The 24,293-nt window shown below is 40.5% G+C and overlaps 2 protein-coding genes across 5 annotated transcripts in view; one reads left to right on the top strand and one right to left on the bottom strand.

Moving 5' to 3' along the window:
* Positions 1-21,420, top strand: LOC110973407 (peroxisomal bifunctional enzyme-like). Of its 4 annotated transcripts, none has more exons than XM_022224229.2 (19): positions 1-276; positions 1,053-1,158; positions 2,150-2,186; positions 2,758-2,866; positions 3,770-3,908; positions 5,462-5,618; positions 6,083-6,212; positions 6,796-6,907; positions 8,343-8,430; positions 8,869-9,024; positions 9,367-9,630; positions 10,446-10,598; positions 12,007-12,075; positions 15,660-15,762; positions 16,294-16,437; positions 17,306-17,430; positions 18,252-18,349; positions 18,818-18,927; positions 19,621-21,420. In XM_022224229.2, the coding sequence occupies exons 2-19, from the start codon at positions 1,088-1,090 to the stop codon at positions 19,689-19,691; spliced, it is 2,136 nt and encodes a 711-aa protein (XP_022079921.2). In that variant the 5' UTR covers positions 1-276; positions 1,053-1,087; the 3' UTR covers positions 19,692-21,420. The 4 variants fall into 4 exon arrangements, with proteins under 4 accessions (XP_022079921.2, XP_022079922.2, XP_022079923.2 ...); XM_022224230.2 differs by lacking the exon at positions 1-276 and adding an exon at positions 619-744; XM_022224231.2 differs by lacking the exon at positions 1-276 and adding an exon at positions 624-748.
* Positions 21,018-24,293, bottom strand: part of LOC110973406 (uncharacterized) — a 10,768-nt gene continuing 7,492 nt past the window's right edge. Inside the window, exons 7-11 of the mRNA XM_022224228.2 lie at positions 24,036-24,278; positions 23,663-23,768; positions 22,643-22,771; positions 22,048-22,128; positions 21,018-21,606 (exon numbers count right to left, since the gene is read on the bottom strand). Of these exons, the coding sequence (XP_022079920.2) occupies positions 21,431-21,606; positions 22,048-22,128; positions 22,643-22,771; positions 23,663-23,768; positions 24,036-24,278 (735 nt within the window). The 3' untranslated portion in view covers positions 21,018-21,430. The remainder of the gene's footprint in view (positions 21,607-22,047; positions 22,129-22,642; positions 22,772-23,662; positions 23,769-24,035; positions 24,279-24,293) is intronic.

Raw genomic sequence — 24,293 nt, forward strand, 5'->3', positions numbered from 1 at the left:
ATCATCGTCGTTGTGGTCCATAATAATTAACGCTGGGGTCACGTCCTTAGGAACGTGTATATCTGGCGTTCAGATATCGTGTAGCAATCAGTTCAAGACAATAATAAAGTCCTTAGTCATATGCTCTTGTGAAGAAAAAAAAAACACTTCACAGTCACCTGTCCAGGTCACTTGCCTTTTGTACTCGTCGTAGGATTGTAGAATGCAAACTGACGGCATTCACCCTACAGTAGGGACACCACCGGGAGATCGCAAACTTATAGGTTACGCGTGAAGGTCAGGATTTCAAACAGAAATATGACAAAAGTAACTTGTCTAATGATGGAAAAGTTCCATATCCTGACATCATGTGCACAAACTCAGCTGAGACTGGTTTGATAAATTCCACCAAGTGTTTTTCTATTTTATTAGTATTTTTTTCCAAAGTAAATTTCTCATTAGACTTTATAAGACATGCAATCACTTTCTGATGGCTAGTACACGTAAACCACTGTGAGGGAAAATTAGCGATGTCCGTAACATACAATGTACATGTAGGCCTAGGCATATGGAACCCTGATCATCACGATTATTTGCTGTGCTAACGTATCGTGTCATAGTGCACCTTCATAGGTGAGTTGTACTATGTCCTGTACTGCACCATGACCCATAACCTACTTACATGGGACATCACAGGCAATACTAATAGAAGTATAGCTAGTTCAAAGTTGCAGATGCTCAAGCATTGTCAAGCTTTGCTGCTCAGTAGGTATTTATGAAAAATGTAGTAGGCCTAGCCTAGCCATGGTAGGTAGGAAAAAAATAGTTTCTTTAAAATCAAAAGTAGCTGACATTGTTGGACAGTGTTCTGCCACAATTTCTCTGGCTTATATGGCTAATGTTTTGGCTGATGTTGAATTGTGAGTTATGGAAGGTTGTGCCAGTGTATTACATGTAGGCCTAAGTTTTGCATTTGTTTACCTGGTGAGTTGATTATGCCAAGTTCAACCATCAGTGATTGTACATTCCTGTCAGGATGCATACATATATTTTGTAAAATTATCCTTTTTCAGGTTGGTTTGCTTAGTCCACAACCACGGTTTTCAAAATGACCCAACTGTCAACTGTAGGAAATGTTGGGGTGATAAGAATGAACTCACCCCCTGTCAATGCACTAGGGTAAGTTGAACAGAATTTTCTTTTGGTAGCAGGATAACATTGGGCTTTAGACTAGAGCCTGCAGAATAGAGTTGGAATGAATACAGAATTAGTGTCCTGTCTTGTTGGGCTTTATCTGCATGATCAACTGATCCTTGCACAATATTGTGGCATAATCTGTAGATTCTTCTGCCATAGGACAGTCACTTTTTCCCATCTGTTTCACGGTCTTGGAAGATTTTGAATAGGGCGAGAAAAGATTTCCCACCGGTACGTGATTCACAGATTGTGCTACTATCTAGTCTGAGTCGAGCTTGCAAATTACGACCAACTTCTTGATTTAATCATACTTCAAAGCCATCTTTCCAAGGCCCAGCCATGTTAGAGGATTTCCCACCCAAAAGTGGAGGGATCTGCACCTGAGTTGCTTTATTTTCTGTCCATGTTTTATCCGGCATTTAATTTTGTAAGTTTGGGAGACATTCATTAATTTCCAAGAGCAATTATGTAACTCAAATTGATTGCCAAACAAATAAAAATTGTTTGAGGTAAACTTTAGGGATATATTCTGTGTCAAATTTCATGGGTCAGGTGTAATAAGGACAGAAAATGTCACATGTCGGACCACAGATTGTGGAATGAGCCACCTCTGAGCACCCTGGGTATAGTGCTGCATCACCCTGCTTTGTTTTGAAATGGGCACAAGAGCTACATGTAGATAGCATGATTGGATGAAGGGAGTCTAAAGTTGAGATCCCATTCTCTTCAGATTGGGCCTTGTAGTTGAAATGGAGTCACCCAATTCTTGATTCCAAACACCCCCCTTCCCCCCCCAAAAAAAATCTGCCTAAATTAAAAAAAAAAGTCCAAATAAAAGAATTTGCTTTCATCCCTCGCATACTTGATCGATGCAATGGTCAAACAGGAACATATGCAAGATACATACAGTTTGGGATTTCATCGCTGCATGAAATTGCCGTTAAGTGGTCAATTTACATCCTTTTGTCTATAGAATTCGCCTCCGAAAGGACATCATGGATTGCTTGAAGGTAAGCATGGCAAATTGAAATTTTTTGTGTTGTAGACTAATCAGATTTGACGCCATAACTGCGGTGGCACCGCACTCACATGCACATTCTTTGGCCTCACGTGCTCGTGCATGTGGCAAATCACAACCATCTGACCACGAGTGTAAATTGTGCCACCGCATTAATGGCTTCTAATTCTGGTTATCAATTTACAGTATACAAAATGTAACGTGTTTGAGGGTGGCCTGTGGATTGAAGCTTCACTTGTGGAAGATAATTTTCTGGAAAATTTTAAATGACAGTTACCCAAAACTGCCTTTGGTCACAGATAATTGTGATTCATTGGCTTATGATAGCTGTGGGTGGCAATGTGGGCACCAATGATTCTACTCCGATCATGCACTGCCATTAAAACTGACAGCACATCATCAGTAACCAGGGCTATTGCATGCTGTTGTTGATATGTTGCTTATCACAGGAATATTTCCCACTCTTTTGACCGGAACAGGACATTATTTACAGGAGATACTGTACTTATCAATGGTCAAATGCTGTGCCATAGTTTGATTATTAATTGCTTTATCTCATCCAGAGAGCTGAAAGTGATCCGTCCATCCAGGCCATAGTCCTATGCAGCGATTGCGAAATATTCTCAGGCGGGGCGGACATCACAGAGTTCGGCACCCCAAAAGCTGCAGTTGGTATGAGTAGCGTGTGCAAGAACAGGGGAGCTGGGCGGGGTTTATTGGAAGGAGGGTTGGAGGAATTGGAAGTATCAAAGCAGTCAAACCAAAATTCGCAGTTCCACATTACCTCAGTGCAGTGGCAACCTAACGTTTTTGAAAGAGGGTGTCGACGTTTGGGCTGGGGAAAAATGCCTGTTAACCCCTTATACTTTTGCTGGCAGACCCCAAATGTTCTACATAGAGGTATAGAGTTGGTAGCAAGTCATGTTTTTCATGTCCTAAGTCGAGGCGCAAGTCAACACAAGGCAGTCCACAGATCTAACACAAGGCAGTCCACAGATCTCTTTGTCTGGTTCCAAGTCAAGTCATACATTGTTTGACTGTAACAAACAAACATATGCAGGTGCCAACTTATGAGTTATTAGTTTCGGAGTATTGAACTGACACTTTGTTCTTCAATAACCACATTGATAGGCCTAACTTGAAAGTTTTTTCCGAGTAGCTTCTAACATGTGTTGGTGTAGAAGTCATACATGTAATTTATGCTCGTCCAAGTCTAGTCACAAATCAAAGCTTGAAGTTACGAGTCAAGTTGCAACATTAATGACTTGAACCTGACTCGAGTCCAAGTCGCATGACTTGATTCTGTAACTCTAAAATGTAGCAACGTAGTTTAATATTACGTATATATACAATGTAGCTGCAAGAAGCCATGATCACATGCTGAAGGCTGGCATGTGCATAAAGTGAAACTCTTTGAGGCTGAGTAGGATACATGTACATGTAGGTGCCATCAAGCTCATCACACATGTTTACAGTTGGCATCACGCATAGCAGATGGCCCCTGCAAACTTGTCTTGTGGTGAGCACTTGATTTGCTGGTGTTAAAGACAGGAGAGTTTCTGTGTACTTTCTCAGAACCCCACCTGATCGAATTACTCCACACCATCGAAGCGGCTGAGAAGCCTGTAGTGGCTGCGATCCACGGTGTGGCGCTGGGGGGAGCCCTGGAGCTGTCCCTTGGATGCCACTATCGGATCATCAAGAAGAATGGGAGGTAATTTTAATGCCCTCGCCCCTCCCCTCTTCAAAGACCCAGTGTAAGAAAGTCCCTCACTGTTGGATGACCGGGCAGTAATCAGTAGGGTGCCCTCAGTAGTTTGCTCATTTTCACACCATATATTCTGTTCTGGAATCAGGTTTTCCAAACACATTTCCAACCAGAGTACCTCTAAATTTTGCCCGTACCATACGTTACTGACAATTGTGACTACAGCTGTATTTTCTTTAGTGTTTATAGCTCAAGATTGTATAGTGATTCTTGTGTTGGTATCTAAATAGAGGCATTTGGGGTACAAACTTTAGCCTTAATCAGGGATAACTGTTGCAACAGTATGTGTACATTTAAGCTTTCGTCCAGTGGGCACATGTATACATATTCCAATAAATTAGTTGTGTTTTACTTTCCATTTATTTCCCACTCACAATGGTTTTGTGTTCCACATATTCCCAAGATGTAACCATCGATTTCAGCTCCACCCCTTCATTAACTAAATCAGAATTTCTCTAATATTGCCATCCTGATACTCTGTTCAATTGCAAGTTATCAATCCCCTGGTTTTTCTGATTATCTGGGCATCATATACAGACAGTTGTCTTCATTAAACCATCCTGTTCTTCAGTTTATTCACTGCCATAGAGTTGTTACCCTTCCAAGCTACGCCTCCCTTTCCAACTGAACCCAGTCACTTCTTCACACCCAGCTTGAATTTTCCCTTGTGCATCATCCCCCAATTTTGTTTATATTCATTGGTGTTGTAGTTGAGTCACAAGTGTTGAGTCTGGACATGCCCGAGTCACAAGCCTTGAGTCTGAGTCTAGAGTCATAAGCTTTGATGAGTCTCAATCTTGAGTCACACTCCTCAAGTCTGTTTCTGAGCCTCAAGTCAAATGCCTCAAGTCCGAGTCAAAGTCCACGCCTCAAGTAACAAGCTTCGAGATTGTGTTTGTTAATTTATTACTTTCCAAAGAGCTTTGGTTCATATGAAATGCAGAGCAAGCATTGATAAAAAAGTTCCACCATTCTAATGATACGTTTCTCACACAAATATGTACATGTAATTTTTTTTTTAATGAGGAGATGTGATTTAAGTCACAAGTCACCAAGCTCAAATCACATACATGGTCGAGTTCAAGTCCAAGTAATTTCCATTGGAACTTGAGTGTAGTCCGAGGCACAGAAAATGTGGCTCGAGTCAAGACTCAAGTCCAGGTCCTGGACTCCAACTCAAAAACACTGCTTTTCAGAGACCCCAAACTTAAGCTAAGGTCATTCAAATGGCTTGAACAAGTCTAAGATACTGTACTTTGAAATCGTGTCCTCTTTTGGTTTTTAATTGTTTCTCCAATTTTCAACGTTCTTTGCCGTAGTTATTATTTAAACTTTGGGGTCTGTCAAATTTGCCTTTAAAGTCAAATGTCATGCCTGAAAAAGTCTGTGCACACAGCACAGTATCTGCCACTTGATTAAGCAGGAAACAGTTTTTGCTATGAATTCATAATGTAAAATTCAGATTCACTGCTCTGGTGTTTAACACTTGACACTTATAGAGTTGGTTTCCCTGAGGTGACCATCGGTATCTTACCGGGGGGTACAGGGACACAGCGATTGCCCCGGGTGGCTGGTGTAGTAGCCGCCCTGGAGATCATCACGTCGGGGAAGCCACTTTCTGCCCAAGTGGCCTGTGCTAAGGGAATCGTCGATAAGGTCAGTAAGGCTGAGAGGATAATTGTTGCAAACAGTTGTGAAATCATTTCTGAAAGACTTCTGCTAAAGGTGTTCTCAGGCCATTGGTTGGGAAAATTTGTCAAAATTGGAGTGTTTAATTTCATTTTAGAAAATTGAAGTCCACAAGAGGTTCTTGAATTTGCTTTTCTTGTCTTCCGTGCGAGCTGCAGAAGTATAGAATTCTTTCATGTATGTACCCTGTTCAAGGCCAGATCTTACTAAGCGTGAGAGCAAATGAGCACATTTTGTGACGTCCGAGAGCAAATACTCGAGCTGCTAGTTCCCAAATGTTGATCACATATGGGTATCCAACTCAAGCAGACTTTGTCATGAAAATGGTTGTAATTGCAGAATCGCTTGAATTTCGCATTCTCCGAGCACAAATGGAATAACCGCTGACACCTTGCAATGTAGGCATGCCATTCTTGATTCGTATAATGCAGGTTGTGGAAGGTGACATCGTCAAAGAAGGTATCGCTTTTGCCCAGTCCGTGGTCGGCAAACCCCTCGGCCCCAGGCGCATCAGTCAGATGAAGGTCAAGGCCCCTCCTAACGTTCACCAGGTCTTTGAGGGTGAGCATTTCAGTTGCTCACCATTGTCCAAACAATTCTATTATGTACTCCAAAACTCGTAGCCACCTTTCCCAAGAACCACCCTGAATTACCTTGAGCATGCGCAATTCCATCATGAACCCCAACGTCAAGAACATCTTTCCCAAGAACGTTCCCCAGTTTCCATTAGCTGAAGGTTTGTGGGTACACCATGGAAACTCTTCAGACAAGGTGTGATTCTGAGAACACCCAATGAGTATTAACTCAAAGTTTCTGCCATGATAGCTTTCTGAGCTGAAACGTTGAGTTAATACTCACCGGTTCTTCTCAGAACCACACCTCTCCTGAAGAGGTGTACCCACATAACCTACAGCTCATGTAACTTCCACCATGCAAAGCCTCAAATCTTACTTACCAGTTGCTATCGTTACATGTTGCCAAAGCAATTTCATTATGAACCCTAAGTCCTGTGAGGGCACTTCATTAATTAGAAATAATGGATAATTAGAAATAAAATTTAGAAACAATAAACAACAAAGAAAGCTCCTCCCTTTGGCAAAGATTGCTTAAGTCTTTTCTTTGTTACTCTGTTTTTGCCCCTCAGAGTGGAGGGCCAAGCTGAAGAAGTCGTCTCGTGGAGCTATTGCACCTCTGACATGCCTGGAGTCCATCGAAAATGCTGTCACCTCTCCGAGTTACAGCGAGGGTCTTCGCAAGTAAGTTCAGTGGCAGTGAATTATGTTATAACTACTAAAATGCAGGGACAGGGACAGATCTTAAGATGGAAGTATAATTGAACTTTTCTTGAATATATTTATATATATAGCACCAACACTTCTGCAGCCTTCTAGCTAGCGACAGTGACCTATAACACAAATCAAAACAGTTGGAGGGTCTGTCATACTCGTAGAATCTTTCACAAAGCAAAATGACAATTGTCACTTTGTCATTGTCAATATTGTTAGTTGCCATTTTACCAGTGAGAAAGATTCTGCTCAGGTCGAAACATCAGACTTGCCAACTTTTTTTAAATTATTCATGATTTGTCATCACAAACTTATACAGACCAACCACGTTGGCCTTGTTATAACTAAACAATATTATAAAATCAAAGTTAATGGGATTCAAGAGATTTGGAAGTTAACAATTAACTGTACCATACTTAGCCATAGCTCAACATAAATGAAACCTATTAGAAGTGCACAAAGCTGGGGCTGCTAGCTTCCCTAGACACTAGCTTCCCAATACAATCTAGCTGTTGTTGAGTAATTTCTATGTGCAGCTAGCCTCGAAATACGAATTGGAATTTAATCTTCCTGACAAGAGTAACAGCGTTACATGCTGTGAGCCCTCTATGCAGCATTCATCATTGGAGCATTCAAAAACCTAATTAGCAAAGGGCAGGTTCGAGCATGACCATTTGTCGAGCAGTGAGGGCTGCCTCAGATTTAATAACAGAATTATAATAAATGTACAGTCTATAGTACCGGCTTTGAAAATCTTCATTTTTTAGTCCTAGAAAGGCCTAAAAAAGTCATGGAATTGTTTTGAGATTTTTGTGGGAACCCTGGTCTTTCTAATTGACCCTAAGTCTCAATCCTCCAAAATCCTTCAGGTGGTTTTGGAGTATTTTGGAGGATTGAGGGTGAATGGCAAAAGTGCATGACTGATTGCAAAGGATTCCATGCGTGAAGGTCATGGGTTGGACCTTGTGTTGTTTTTGCCTAGTCAGGCTCAAGTATGCTTTTGAATCAACTGCACAGCTCAAGAATGCCATTAGCACTGTCTTAACATAATGACAGGAATTGTCGGAGGATTTTGAAGGATTGAAGCAGTAGGCACACCTCCAAGTAACATTTTCAGGAAATGTTGGAGGATTGAGGCTGAATGCAAGTTTTTCAAGTTGAAAATCGGAGGATTTTGGAAGATGGAGGATGGTTCCTACAGTATTAAAAAGGCCTAGGGGGTTCAAGTCAAAGTTGAGTTGGAGGGGCATCAGGTGGTAGTGGGGAGCACTCATTTGACTTGTCAGAAGACTGTGGTCGTTCGTCGTAGCTAATTGTGACTAGTCTTATGATGTGACTTGTATTCAGTTGTGGATGCTTTGCTAGTTATCTTGCATGTGCTATTTTTTCCCTTTGTGCCCATTAGGGAGAATGAGCTGATGATGATGTTGATAATGTCGGAGCAATCTGCAGCATTGCGGTATGCCTTCTTTGCCGAGCGTGTCATTTCCAGGGTAAGTGCATTTTAGGCAATAAGCTATTTTCTCTGAAACCAAGTCTCGGTTTTGTAACTGTACTAGATTCCGTACAAATAGTTTGAAGTGGAGACGCCAACTTGGCATTTTGACTGAGTGAATTACACGTGGCATGTGTGCCCAAAAGCTGGACATACATGCATGTGCACATGACATGCCCAGCTTGAACATGCGTTGGAGAGAACTATGTGTTATTATTTTCCCACCTGCAGAGTGGGCGAGGCTTACTGGGTTAGTCTTTTAGAGGGATGTAATCTGCAAGACCAACAAACCCCGCCCACTTGTGTCTGTTGGCGTGAACCAAAGAACTATTCTTTGTTATGTCAATTCTGTGAAGTTCTAGAAAGAGGTAATGTTGACCAGGCACTTTCATTGGCCCATTGTGGTTTTGTACATATTCTGTTTGTTTTTCTACAGTGGGAGGTGCCAAGTCGCAAAGTCAGCCACAAGACTGCTAAACCGCTGGCCGTCAAATCAGCTGCTGTAATTGGCGGAGGGACAATGGGAGCTGGTATTGCCATGGCCCTGATTTCCATTGGTATCCCGACCTTCATGATAGAGCAAGATGATAAGGTAAACTCTGTGCAAAAATACTGTTTTGGAACATCAGCGTTACAGTCTAATAATAATTTCTCCTAGTTGTGATGTAAACAATCTTATTGCTAGCTAAAATGCAAAGAAGACTTGCTGTGCATTATCCATAATTACTGAATAGAAAATCTTAACCAACCAGTACAAAAAGGGATATTTTTTTTAACTGTATTCTGGGATAGGTTGTGGTTCGTTTGCGTTACTGTCTCTCACGATAGACTTGTGCTAATTTCAATGTGAGTAGGTGTGACAAAAGTTTGACAAGACCTTCAGTGACGAGAAATTTGACTTCAACCCGAGTTCTTTGATCTGTTACGGTCACAGTTCCTGCAGCGTGGTGTCGAGACGGTTAAAGGTTATGTGGGCCAGAATGTGGTCAAGGGCAGGGTCACCACTGTCCAGGCTCAAAAGCTCCAGTCCCTACTCAAGCCCACATTGAACTACGCCGACCTGAAGAATGTGGACATCGTTATTGAGGCCGTCTTTGAGAACATGAAGGTCAAGAAGGAGGTGTTCGGCAAGCTGGACGCCGTCTGCAAGCCATTGGCCATCTTGGCCAGCAATACGTCTGGCCTGAATATTGATGAGGTACATTTAGTTCTGTAGTCCAACCTCTGATGTACTTCTAAGTCCTTTGAATGTACATTATCAGTCCTTACGAATCAGTCGTATATGTCTTCAAAAAAGTCTGTCACAATTTTTTTCTCAAGTTCATAAAAAGTCTCCATAAGTCAATCTCAAGTCCTCATAATCGAAGCCAGCAGTTTTGAAGCCCACTTTGAGACCTTGATATCAATAATAAGTCCTCACATCCATAAAGTCATCCAGTCTTAAGTCACATGCTTGTTAAATGAATTGTGACAGAGTTATATTCCTTCTCATCTCATTTTTCACCTCCTGAGCTTCTGTTATTGTATGTGTCATGAGATATAAGGTGAACTTGATCACAATTTTGGTGCTCATCATATTTCAGAAAGATAAATTTTCTGGCATGAAAATGTCATTTCCTGTCATCAGACCACTTCATTCTCATCCGCCCATTAAACCTGTACTATTGAAAGAGTTAAGAACTAAAAACCGAAACAGAAAAACAAAAATTGTCTTTGTACTTGAACAAGCATGAGATATCAATCCACACCTTATTGCCTGGCTCCTGGATCACTCTATCTTTCCAAATTGTGGTATCAAATCAAATCAAATCAAATCAAATCATGGAATCAAGTCAAATCAAATCTGGGAATCATCTCAGATCAAATCATGCATTCCAATCAGATCAGACTATGCATTCACATCAGATCAAATTATGCATTCAAATCAGATCAAATCATGCATTCAAGTAAGATCAAATCATGCGTTTCAAATCAATTCGTTATGAAAAAGAAATCTTTCATTCGCACTCTCAGATGGCATCTGCAACCAAGCGGCCTGAGAGCGTAATAGGCATGCACTTCTTTGCTCCTGCCCACATCATGAGACTTGTGGAGAACATCCACGGCAAGCAGACATCGGCGGTTGCCATGGCAACTGTCATGGAGCTGACCAAGAAGATGGGCAAGGTAAAAATCTTATTTCAGTGTTCTCCACGGGCTGTTTTAGCAGGGTGGATCGCCCTGCTAAGATTTTGGGCCGCCCCACTAAAATTTTGCCGCCCTGCTAAAATTTGTGCCGCCGTGCTCTTTTTTTGAGTAGTGCAGTTTTCCCTGAATTTCTACTTTCTCAAGATTTTAATAAAAAGAGGTTTACCGCAGTTTGTTGATCGAGTTTGAATTTACCGACGATACTTATGATGTACTGTGGTGATCGTTGGCTGCCTACCATTAGGCATAGTCAGCCTCGTGTCCCGAAAAACCACCGCGTATGTTTTGTACATGTACGCGTACATTGTATTGCGCAAGCATGTACATGTACACGCAGTGCATGTGACTGGTACCCGCAGCACAACATTGTTTTCCAGAGTGTGCGCGGGCACCAGTTGAAAGACCATGCCATGCCTGAGCAGCCCCCACGCTCTGCTCCGATGGAGGGGTTGCTTCATTTTTATGACATGAGCTGGAAATTGTAAACTTATCTTTGCCTGAACATATTTCTTTTGTCCTTTCTTATTCAAGAGGGCATTTCGAGTCTTGTTTTTACTCTGCCTTTTCACAGTCAACTGATCATTGAGAAAACCGCATGCTAGGCTCATCTCAAGCATGTCTCGAGTCACTAACATGAGGTTCTGCTAAAAATGCTCCGGAAATTAAAATCATTTCGTCATCAAATCTTTCGATGAAGAAACTCCTCCTGAAGAATATCCTAGCCAATATTTCACGTTGTAAACGCAATCAGATTTTGGGGCCAAATTACAGACGAAAGTGGACTGGAAATTGCCCCAGAATGCACCACAGAGCATCTAGAATCCAAAATTTTCCGGACCCTACGCAGTAAGGGCTTCGTGCTCGCAATTTTGTCCACCACCCTGCCAAAATTTTCGGCCGTGGAGAACACTGTTATTTGTGTGTACCCTTGACATCTCACAAAGTAAGAATTCTGAGAAGGTTTTGCTTTATTATTGCATGCAAAAGTAGAAATCCAAAATAACAAATTTCATCACTCCTTGAAGACTTGGTGGTTCGGGTGGTTAATCAATGTCAGTCATTAATGTGCTGTGCTCTCAAAAAAAAAAGAAATAAAAAAAGTGCTCTAGTCTTTTTGATTGCAGAACTGAATGTTCACGCACCAAGTTCAGTTCCAATTTCATTTATGCAAGGTTGTGCAACTCTTTTTCTGAACAATGTTCTGGGTGCTTTTTTTTGTGTGTTCAATTTATCAAGCTTTTTGTTATCCACTCGTGTGGCAAACAAGAATTTGTTCATATGGATGCCTTATGTAAATGAAAATACTCATTTTATCTCACAATTGTCAAAACTAGACTCAGAGGATTATCCCAATGGCTATGACTAATACTAATCTTTTGTCCCGCAGGTTGGAGTGCTCGTAGGTAACTGTCCTGGTTTTGTTGGCAACCGAATGCTTCGTTCATATGGTACAGAAGTAAGTACAAATATTTTCCTCATAGTAAAAAAAAGAATTAAAATTAGAATTATTTTATTTATTTCTTATATTTATCCAGGGTGTAACTTATTCAAAGTGACATAAACTAAAGCTTTATTAATTGTTCATGCAAAACATAAAAAGAATCAGAATAAGATTGAAAATTTAGTATACCAATACCATTGGAAAAAAGACAAAAAGGAATTGAAGGAAAATCAAATCAAAGTCAAAGGAAATTAAAGTAAAGTTCACTTTAAAAAGTAATACAGAAAACATGTGAAATAAAAAGTATATGAAATCGAGTTCAAATACGGAAAGAAAACACTTAAAATGAAATTCTTGAAGAGCTGCTTTTAGGATTTGTTTAGGGAATGGAAGTGAAAAAATTAAAAGAAATTGAAGTAAGGTTCACTTTAAAAAATGACACACACAAAAACATGTAAAATAAATAGTATATGAAAACGAGCTCAAATATGGAAAGAAAAAAAAACACTTAAGATTAAATTAAAAATCAAAATTCTTGAAGAGCTGCTTTTAAGATCAATTTAAAACTGTAAAGTGATGGTGGAGATTTAAAAGATTGGTGGAGACAATATTTCTACTGTAGAAGGGGCTGTGCTTTAGGCAATAGGTTTTGGATTTTTGAGCCACCAGTGAATGCATAGCATGTGGTGTGTTGTGAATCTGGTTTATGTAGAAAATTGTTGGCCAATTACTTGGGAGGCAAATTGTTCATGCATTTATGTATTAATATGGCCCGGTGGTAAACAAACCGTTGCTTTTAATAAAGACGTCCATTTCAAATCATGAAATACTTTTGTGGACGGGGTGTACTATTTCTTATTATTATTAAGGATAATTTTAGCAGCCCGTTTCTGAAGTTTCTCAAGTTTACATGTTTGCATGTGGAATCTGTTAGACCAAATCTCTGCACAGGAGTCAAAATGGGGTTGAATGAATGAACTGTAGATTTGCCTCAGACAGTCAGAAGGAACATACGGTTTCACCCTTCGGGGCATGCCTATCTTTGATTGACGTGTACATTCCACTTCAAATTCTCATCTACATGTATCAGCCATCCAAGGCACTTAGCAACCCTGACTTGCTTTGATATATTACCACTAGTGGTCACATTAAAATTGTCGATACAACTTACTTTAGCTTTAGAACCAACTACTATTACTGTGGTCTTATCAAGGTTAAGTGCAAGACAATTTACTTTCATCCATTTCATAACTTGAGCCACACCAGTGGACAGTTTTCAATTTCATCAATGTCCGTGCCGCTCACAGTTAATGTGGTATCATGTCAGTTACACCATCTCTTACAGAAGTAGGCAAGTTGTTTTCTAAACAGAAAAAAGAAGTGGTTTCAAAATAGAACCCTGTGGAACTCCAGTGCAAACATTTAATGCAGACGAATTTTGCACCTTTGAAGGAAACTCGTTGTGTGCGATAGGTACGACATGAACTATTTGATGGATTGATTAGAGCACCCCAAAGAGCTTAGTTTGGTTAACAACAATTTGTAGTTGACCGTATCGGAAGCTTTTCACAAGTCACTAAATCCAGCCCTGGTTAATTTGTTCTCATCTATGTTCTTAGACCAAAAGTAAACCAATTTAGCTAGAGCAGTCATAGTGGAATGTAAACGGCTAAGACCAGAAATGACTGGGATGCAAGAAGTTGTAATCAGAAATGAACTGGGAAAGTTGGGTATACACAGCCCTTTCAAGGATTTTACTAAGAGTAGCTAACAAAGAAATTGGTCTAGAATTACTGAGACATAATGTATTGCCTGATTTATACAATGGCAAGACCTTGGTACTTTTCCACAAAATGGGAACATACCCACTGACAATAGATTGATTCAAAATCTTAGTCAAGGAATGGACAACTACGTGACAAGCTGATTTGAGAAGGTGGCAGCTTTAAACCATCATCTCCTGTGGCCTTTCTAGAGTTCATAATGCTTTTTTCCTCAAATTTAAACTCAGCAGTGACTGCCTGATGATGCAACACTGCATCAGAATTATTGGTGATATTAGAATCCTGATCAGTGCCCACCAGAATCAAAACGATGGAGCATCATTAATGATTAATGAAGAAAAAAAGTACTTGTTAAAAGCCTCAGCTGTGACAGGTGATGATGTACAGTCCTTATCATTGACTGTCATTAGTTAAGGCAGGGTTTCTTGGAACCAGGATCAATTTGCTTGAGAGAGTTCCAAACTATTTTCCTTTTGATAGATCAATCACGAATTAGCCCACGGTAGTACTCAGATGTTTGTTTACCTTACAATGAAGCCTTTTGTGTTCGTTACACATGGAAACCTCATTACGTATAACTTCAGCCTTGTGAATACAGTCTTGTTCCATCGTCACTTGTACAGTTTCCTTTGTAATCCAGGGGCAACTATTTTTAAGAACTTTCCTTTTATGTAGTGGGACATGATTGTTGATTATAGCCATAAGAACAGTATTCCAGCTATCAAGTGCCACATCCGAATCATCAGTATCAATAACTGCATCCCAAGGCACCTCACTTAAATCTTCTCTGAATCTATGCTCATCCAGATGCTTAAAAGAACAGTGCTCGATGCAATTATTACACGGATCATTAATCTTATTAAAATCTCTCACTGCGTAAGTTAAAAAAATGATCACTGATACTTGTAGGGAATTCGCCATAATCACGATAAAGCTCAGAGTTGTTAACAAAAATCAAATCAGTGATGGTTCCACTGTGATTGGTGAACCTTATACATGTTGAAGCCTTAGTCAGCTGTGTGAAGCAACAGGAGACATATGGAAAAGTAAATTACAGCATTGAAAATCTCTCACTGGAAGTGTCAAAGTTAAAACTACCCAGTATAAAACACACCATTTCGGTTTCCAAAACACAGTGAACATTTTTCTCAAACTCAGAGATAAAAACCATACATGTAGGTTGTGCTAGTGGCCCGTAGAATGAACCCATGCACTAGGCAGGGAGATTTATGCAGATATCAAATTTCAAGCCAAATATTTTCTTATATCTCTGATTCTAAATCCTACCTACGCTTGTTGTGTAACATATCGCTTTACATTGCTCTGCAAAGAGCTCGATATCGCTTATTTAATAGAGCTATCAGACACAAATGCAGGCTTCAAAGTTGAACCTCAGTCCAATCAATTTCTTTGTTTATCCTAGTCAAATACGTATATAGTTTGCCTTTGCCAACTGAATTCACCCAGGACCTGTGTGCTCGCACTGCTCATTTCTTCAGACCTCTGGCTTGGTTGGGTCTTGGACCCATCACCTAATTAGTTTCCTTGTGTGGCCCCAAATCGGCTAACCTGCACTACTTAACAAAAACCAACCCAAAATTTAATCAAGAAAGTGAAATGGTAAGTCACACTGGTGGAGTGATGTCGAGAGGGATGCTAGTGACTCTCACATTGCACTTCCGGAGACCAAGGTTCAACTTCCAGTTGATGAATGGCATGGAATGGTCTGGTGGTTTGCTTCTTGATCAAGTGGTTGCTCAGCAATTGTGGCTTCCGCGCAGTTTAATACAAAACCTCAATCAATCATTTCTGCAGGGGATGTTTCTGCTGGAGGAAGGCTGCCTGCCCTACGAGGTGGACCAGGCCCTCCAAGACTTTGGACTGTCCATGGGCATATTTCAAATGTCCGACCTCTCCGGTATGATATATATTTTAGATATTCACTGCTGCATTTACTTCCCCGCAAGAAGAACAGTTTCCTTCACAAAAGATATGCTTTCTGCACAAATCTGGAGGGATTTGGGGCATATATCGGCCCACTTTTGAGGTGGGGGGATTGGCTATTGAATTATGGGCCTGCAACCTTTTTGTGGTGAGCAAAATTCAACAGATTGTGCAGAATTCTTCAGACTATTAATTATTAATATATTAATTCCCCCAGTATCGTGTCATGTGGTGTCAACCTCCTACCCACAAATCCCCACCCCCATTCCACCGATTACTGTCACAAATTTACTCCACTGGCACTTTTAATATCTTTTGTATCATATTTGAATCTGTAACCCCTAGCTACAGCTGCAGGATGTTAGGTCACCTAGTTTCCAACTCAATGCGCCTTGTGCTTTTTTTTTTTTATTTTACCTTCTACATGTGTTAAGTCCTTAGGGAAAAGTCTTGATAAACTTGTGTGTATAAGTACATGTACCGTACATATGAAATTTTGCTTCAGGATTGGATATTGGGTACACGGCACGTAAAGAGCGTGGAATAGTTGACACAGATAGTACCAAGCCAGCCCGATTCCGAGAGGGGGAGCGATATTGTCCCCTGGCAGACATTCTAGTCGAGAAAGGTCACTTGGGCCAAAAAACAGGTAGTGTACTGTAAATTGTTTTCAGTTTCGTAGTTAAAACCCTAACATGACTCTGGCTGTTTTGGACAGTTTACATCTTGGGGGGGGTTGTTTCCTGTCTTCAGACTCTGATGCTGTAGCCAAGACCTTCTCAAGACCAGGGACTCAAAAACCAGTGATGAGTGCCAGGGTCAATAGTGACTAATTAAAGGACTTACTTTGTTTACTGTCCATTTAGGTTTGAACCTACTAGCATCAGGAAGGCAATAAATCCTTTTTACTGATTTTTTTTTCCCTGATTGGATATGTGTATTGTGGTGATAATACTGTAAATTGTTTAATTTTAACATATTGTAATAGTTTCTCATGTGTTTGTAGTTTATCTCTTTTACCTGTGTGCCTTTGGCTTGCTTGCAAGAGTTAGTTGGTCGGTTTATTTATTTCCATACATCACAATAAGATTGTAAAAGAAACACAGTTATTTAAAGAATGAAATAGGGGATGATGAGTGATGGATACCGGGCAGAAAGCAAACGCTTGTTCATGGCCTGTTTCCTTGTTTGTCAAAATAATATCCATATTGGGCTATAATAACAATGTAGAGGACTGAGAGAGTAAACAAAAAAATAACTGAAGGTACCGATACAGCTGAACATCAGAATTAAGCAAAGATCCTCAAACTCAGTGCAATACATAAACATAAGATTGCTTAATTATTATAGGTGTAAATGTACAAATAGAAATATGATAGGTGTATACAGAATACAATACAGGGTGAATAAATTATGTTACACTGGAAAGGAGGATATTCTTCAAATACTTCAGAGCAAAGGGCCTTGATGTCTGTTTTAAGAAAAAGTCACTCTTGTTTTTTACTGCTTGATGCCAGGAAAGGGCTATTATAACTATGGTAAGCCGGGCGGTCGCACTCCGCAGCGAGACCCGGAAGTAGAGCAACTCATCATAGACTTCTCTAAGAAACACGGCATCAAACGCAGAAAGATCTCCGCAGAGGTAACGTATCACACTCATCGATGAAAGGCCGCTGAAATCTCCTTTTGAGAATCTGGGCACCCATGGTGAACTCTTTAAAAAATTCATGTGCCTCCCTTAAACTCGGCAATACCCAGTTATAGCTTTTAAGGTGGCAGTACCTAGAGACAATTTGAGGTATAAGTTACACCTAGTGGTACTCATCAGCCACCCATGCTCAACCACGGGTAATCCAGGACAACCATTGGTACTTAAAATGCACTCATTGATTACTGATAGTGGACTGACATGAACCCATGCAGCACCTAGTGATAGACATTACCTGGAAGTGGGTAATAGAGTCGCTTTCCGGCAGTCATGGAAAATCCTGGGGAAAAAATTGTCCTGGAACATTATGGAAAGTTCAGATTGTTCAAATTGGCTATTAATGCAGTCCTGTTATCAGAGGGCAAGTCATGGAAAAACCTATGGAAATCAAGATCTTGCAAGGGTTATTTTTGATTGGCAATTTTGATGCGATACAAGAATACAGTACATTGACTGTCCTTTGCAGTATGGGATAGTGGCTACAGCAGTCTTATGGTTCATGAAACCAAACAACTGTCCCTGCAAAACTGCTTTAAATGTCATGAAAAATGGTCTTCATTTTATCATGGAAAGTCCCATTGAGAAAGTGATAAGATGTGTTTTTACAGATTTCAGTGGGCACTTTCCAGAGTTGCAGAAGTACATCTGCTCTCCTAAAGGGCACCCACTTGACGTCTTTGTGCTGTAAGCACCTAAACCTCATTGTACCCAGTCAATACCCAATTATACCCACTTGACCCCATTTTTCCCTGCAGGAAATTATCGAGCGGTGCCTGTATCCCCTCATCAACGAGGGCTTCAAAATCCTGCAGGAAGGCATTGCATCGAAGATGGAAGAAATCGACATCATATGGTTAGTTGATTCTCCTTAGAACACCCTGCCCTTTATACCCAGTGATACCCATTATCTTTTTGGGTTCATGGACACCCAGTTTTACCCATTGGTTCATGTAAGGGTTGCAGAAAGTTCTATAATTCTACCAGGAGTCTGTTCATGTGTGGTTAACTGATCAGTCTGCCTCAGAATTGAGAGGTACTCTTATTTCATGTGTAATACTAGTTTGTGTCCTATGGACAGGAAAACAAGGTACTTGTAGAGGTTTCATGTGCAGCCATTCATGAGGTTCATGTTTGAGGTTCTTTATTATCCATGCATCAACAGGAGGTTCGTTACATCTTAGGATGTACAGTGCACCATTTAGTGTAGGAACTGTAACGGTATCTTTATATGATCCTGGTCTTGTATGTTACCATGAGGGTTGTACAGAATAATGCAATGTTCAACATGATATGTCAGTGTCTGTCTAATCTTTGCTGGTAGGTTGTATGGCTACGGTTGGCCAAGACACACTGGCGGTCCCATGTACTATGCCAAGCAGGTGGGTCTGGAGGTTGTGTATGAACGCCTCCAGCACTACCAAAAAGAATTCCGTAAGTACCCTCAACCACCCTGGGTATCCTTTGACTAGCAAATGTTTGTCGCAGAAAGTGTGCAACAGAGCCTGTAATATGCCATGTCATGATGAATGACAGAATTGAAAGAGGGTGATATGTCCAGTCTTCAGGTATAAGTATCTTTTAATTGTTAGTGTTTAGTTGAAATTGGAAATCTTCTGTCAATCTGAATGGGTAATGAACTCGTGATAGGTTCCAAATACTTGACTAAATCAACTTGACATGCTTAACGATACCTTGGCTGTATTTTGAAATGAACCTAGTCTGTTTGCTGTCATTCATTTAAAGACTCTTGCGAATTTACACAGTCTGAGATGAGTGATTTTGATTAACAGATGTATCAAAAAAGTGTCAAGAAACAGCCTTGTTTTTTTTTAGAAGATTTAACCACTGGATGCCGGATGACGTGTAAACATACATTACAGTCCTTAGTTGTTCCACGGAGAACGTGTACACTTGTTTAAGAATTCTTTTTTCATTTCCATGGACAACGTATTAACACATCATGCTTTGGTTGGATCAACTTGCAATTGCAAGGTTGAAAAATTTGCAGTCAGAAAAACCTGCCCCCAACAGCTTTTCGAGTAATAAAATCCGACGTTAACTGGAAATAAAATTCCCCCTTCAGATATGAGCCAGGAATTACTTTTGCCCCCCTTTCTTTGACAGCTTACAGCAAGCACTGGCGTCCCGCCGAGCTGCTTCGGAAGATGGCCACTGAGCCGGACCACAAGCTGTGAAACCCACAGACAAGACATGCCCCTGAGCAGTTGGAGACCAAAGGAATAAAGAAAAACCTTGGAATATTCCAAATTAGTCTTGTCAAAGTATTCTCCATTCGATTTGGAATCTTTAGCTCTGATATACAGTATATGTGCATGGCTCGAAAATGAGTTTTTACATTTCTGCCTGATTTTCCTTTGGCGGATTTCTCCCAATAGCAAACCACCTTTTAAAGAGAAAAAGTTAAGATATGAATTATAGTGGGTTATCTAGAAATGATCTCCACTGTGTGCTTTGTGCAAGGATAACCTTACATTTGAAATTATGTGCAGGGTGGTCATAATTAACTACAGAAATGGAGATAGCAGCCTCCTGTTATACCAAAATTAAGTGCTGCTTGAAAACCAAGTTATTGCATTGTGTTCTCAGCAGCAGGCCATTACAACGTTTTTGTAAAGTGGTCCTTGTCTCGGAATGCTTTTTTAGAGAAGCCACCAGACTTTAAAGGTGTGAATTCATAAAAAAAAAATCTTCGAGAACAGAGCTTGTTGCACTTTGCTTATGACTGCCTAATTATTAGAAATCATGTTGGTTATTGTGAAGTGGAGAAAACTTTTGAATTCATGGATTATCCGAACAATGTAGTAAGCATACAAGATATACAGGTCAGTTCACTATTTTGACTTCTGTAGTGGTTTTTGTTGGAGAAATGGCATTGATTTTCACATTAAGACGGGCAGGTATGTTTGGCTTGCCGCGATTACAGCGTTATATTTTTAAGTGCATAGCGAGGGCGCGGCGTTTCTGTATTTTGCTTTTTTTTCATCTTGTCTTTTAAAACCGAGTAGGTGGGATTTGACGGACCGTCTCACAGGGAGGTCGTTATGGTCTGTGAAAGTTTAGGCCCGCCCGTAGTGATCACATGGCTTGCTAGAAAGGTAGCATTTTGGTCGACCATCTCGAAAAAATGTTCATTTTGCACGACCGTGTCGTATTCCATTTTATGTCAAAAGATTTTTATTTCAATTGACTTGAAAAGATCTGATGGAGCATGTCAGCGATAATGCATTTTGATATAGGAGAAAAAAAGTTACTTTTTCAATCGCCAAGTGTAGCTATTGTCGTCATCGGACCAAGTTGCAAAGAATCGTCCAAAATAGGTTCAAGCCAGCTTCAGTTAAACGTTTGCAATGATCAGGGGCGATTTTTTTTTCATAAAATCAAAGATGTTGCCTTTGCACGAGGCAAATTTTTCTATATCCAAACATTTGTAACAGAGACAAGGCCTTGCAACAAGACACGAGCTATAAAAACACAAGAAGTCATTTTTAAGATCCACAAGATTCTTTTTTGTAGGAAATAGTGTTTATTTTCCATTAGTTACTCAATCTGAAGATATTCAGTGAACTGATGATTTGAATTCAAAATTGTTTTTTTTATTACAAAATGCATGGCAGTCAATTAATAGTTTTAGTTCCTTTCATTTCCTTTGAAAACTGAATACTTCATAAATAGAAACGTTTCGAAGGCAAATTTGAAAACCATTGCTTGAATTTGAGCATTTTGTGTCGTTAAGGTTTGAGTCTTCTTTACTTGCGAGATAAATCTATCATAATGCTTCAGAAATTTAATAAATAAATATAAACATGCTGCGAGATGTTGGAGCTATTTTTTATCACTATTTGATGGATACATTTGACGCTTGTTCGTAAATTAATGAATAAATGTAGAAAGTTTTGAGTGAAATTATATTTTACTAATTTTCATTTTGGTCTACGTTGGTCTGGGAGTCGTTTCCAGTGTTTCGTTTCGTGGCTTTAACTTCCACTCTCGCATTCTCTCGCAGCTTCTCGTATGCCCTCACGAAGTTTCGCTTGCGGCTTGTGTCCTCAGCAGTCGCACCAGAGGATCTGTCAGTCGAAGAATCGTTTGCTGTGCGAAAAAAAAAAGAATCGATAGTAGAGCAACCGCAGCAAAATTAGATCGAAATAATAGACATACATGCTACTGGACATGAATACACCATGTGAAAATACTTTATAAAATGTAGGATGTTTTGAATCTTTAAAACAATGAATTTATTTTTAGACTCAATGGAACAATGGACTCAACGGTATTTACTGCAAAATGTTGTGGGGCAAATGATATGTGGCAATATACTTTTTAAATAAGAGTTGAAGGAGCAATACGCGCATGTACATTCGTGTCCATGAGCAGTGTAATTTTCTAAATCAGTTAATTGTAGTCCAATGTATTAGATCAATATTTGGCTAGTTGCAGCTGGAAACAGCCCAAAAAAGCTCTCCTTGGTTCGGGGCGCTGGTGTCAACCACTGATGAAGCCGACGATGAACTGTCAGCAAACAAAATTTACCTGTTCGATTGAGGGCACCTTCAATGGACGACAGCTTATCCTCCAGCGACTGCAGTGTTTGGCCCAGACTGCGCACCACACCTGTATAGTCGGAAGATTGATTTGAGTGGTTCACACTTCGTTTGGAAAAGACAGCAAGATCAAAGCAAGGTTTAGACGATCTTGAGTTGTAGATACTTGGAGTGAATTCATTCGTATGCATATTTTCGAATACTTTTCAAACAGTTTCAGTTGGCTCTGGAATTCGGATTAACCCAATGAAAGGTTCCAAAATTTGGAGCCCGTTGTCCCAACTTGGTACTCCAGACGACAAACGGGACAAGGCTGTGTTCAGTTTTGCAGAGTACATACTAGCAAATGACAGTTTAATTTAATGTATTCACAGTATTTGTCGTGCAGAATTGAATTGTTTTACTATTTGAACTTGACTTGAACTTTACAAATTGGGAAGAGTTTGAACCTCTTAATTGTAAAAATACATACTACCAAAAGTACCTTCTTAAAAATAATTTTACACTGTTTTCGTTGATATCAGCCTTTATTTATATTACGATTCAGTCGACTGGCGTTTCAGATTTTTTTTTTGGAAAACCACCTTCATGGTTGTCGATGCACAGTCTCTCGTCCTCGCCAGATGGGCAGTCCGGTATACTGTCACATTTCTGGCTCCTGTACAAACACGACCCATCGTAGCAGGCGAACTCGTAGTTGGGGTCACACTGATCTGAAAAAGAAAACCAATCATACACAATACTGAGTACTTCAATAGCCAGGACACCCAAAAGTGGACTAGCAAACAAAATTATCATCGTGAGCTGCTACAGGTAGACCAGGTATCCAATCCTTACCAAGCTAAGCACTGTTGCAATTTCACAAACACACAACGCACGTTAACCAGTCCCATATGGGTCACCCACGTGGGCACATGTTCTTAATGCCATACCAGGTTCCAGCCTCGTGCATCATTACTCGCACGTATGCGTGTCGGACACAAATCACGGCTATGGTTGCTTAGAGCACAATAGGCAAGGCTTAACGGATCGCCGAGTGACAGTTCAGTGGTTAAGTAAGGTAAACTTCAGTTTACCACCAATAACCCCTTTAGAGATTTATAAGCAGCATATCTTGTTGACATTACTGAAAACGGGCTTGCATGTGTAGAGTCAATGAGATTCACATCAGGGTAAAAACGGAGATACCGCTCAAAACGAAACAATAATCAGCATGCCCTTCGGACAACTGACCCACAAAATGGTACGTGATTTAAAACACATTTCAATGAAACCAGGTCTAAAATAATTATTAGAGTCAGAAACTAAAACGAACGTTTCCATTTTTCCCACGAGTGGCACTTCTTTTATGCTCTGAATTTACCATTAGTAGGAACGCGTAGGATGTTTGGGTACGGCTTGAGACTACATGAAGAAGCTATGGGAAAGGCATTGAGCCGCTTGCCGGCGTCTTTCTCTTCTGTAGTTTCCTGTCTTATTTGCAGCCGTAGTCATTAATTAAGCAATCAGGACACGTCTTACTTTTACTGGAAATTGTTGTATTCTGTAAATTGTTGAAGGAGTCAAATTTCACCATCGAGACGCGATCATCGCTTTAGACTCACCGAGGTTCAAGAACTCGTTGCAGTTAGCTTGAATTTCGTCCTCCCCGGCCGCACAGTCGTTAACGCCGTCGCACATCTGTCTGCTAGTCACGCACCTGTCCCCGCACTGTATATAGACAGGAAGAAACCAGTTTTTTTCTGCAAATGTCTGCCATTATCTTACAGTAAAAACGGTTTTATCAAAGGAATACGTGTAGATTTGCATTTCAGTTGCGTTGAAGTTGCAGAAAATGAATTGAAAGAACATTGAAAATAAGCAAGAGCATCGAAATCAAATGAATTTAATGTCATCAGAAAGCATCCAAGTTTTAAGCTTTGTGCACCTCTTGCGTCATCTTTCGTCGAAGGAATTGGAGACGGATTTGGTCATTACCTTGAACTGGTACGCCCCACATTTGACAGGGCAGTTCTCCTCGTCCTCTCCGGACGGGCAGTCCTTGTACAATCCGTCACACCGGTCGGTGGCCGGGATGCACACGCCCACCTGGCAGCGGAACTCGTCCACCATGCAGGGCGGGGGCACTCCGGGGCAGTTCTGCTCGTCCTCACCGTGCAGGCAGTCGAGGAAGCGGTGGTCGCAACGCCAAGAGACCGGAATACACGAGCCGTCGTCGCACTGCAAATATCAAAA

The sequence above is a fragment of the Acanthaster planci genome, linkage group LG17 (genome assembly GCF_054643075.1).
Source record: "Acanthaster planci isolate LZ-2023a linkage group LG17, COTS_SCS, whole genome shotgun sequence".
NCBI lineage: Eukaryota > Metazoa > Echinodermata > Asteroidea > Valvatida > Acanthasteridae > Acanthaster > Acanthaster planci.

Excerpts from the sequence above, each read along its gene's own strand:
- LOC110973407 (XM_022224229.2), top strand. The coding sequence starts at position 1,088 with ATGACCCAACTGTCAACTGTAGGAAATGTTGGGGTGATAAGAATGAAC. Across the intron at positions 5,619-6,082 it reads CTAAGGGAATCGTCGATAAG|GTTGTGGAAGGTGACATCGT; the intron begins GTCAGTAAGGCT and ends CGTATAATGCAG. Across the intron at positions 16,438-17,305 it reads TCACTTGGGCCAAAAAACAG|GAAAGGGCTATTATAACTAT; the intron begins GTAGTGTACTGT and ends GCTTGATGCCAG.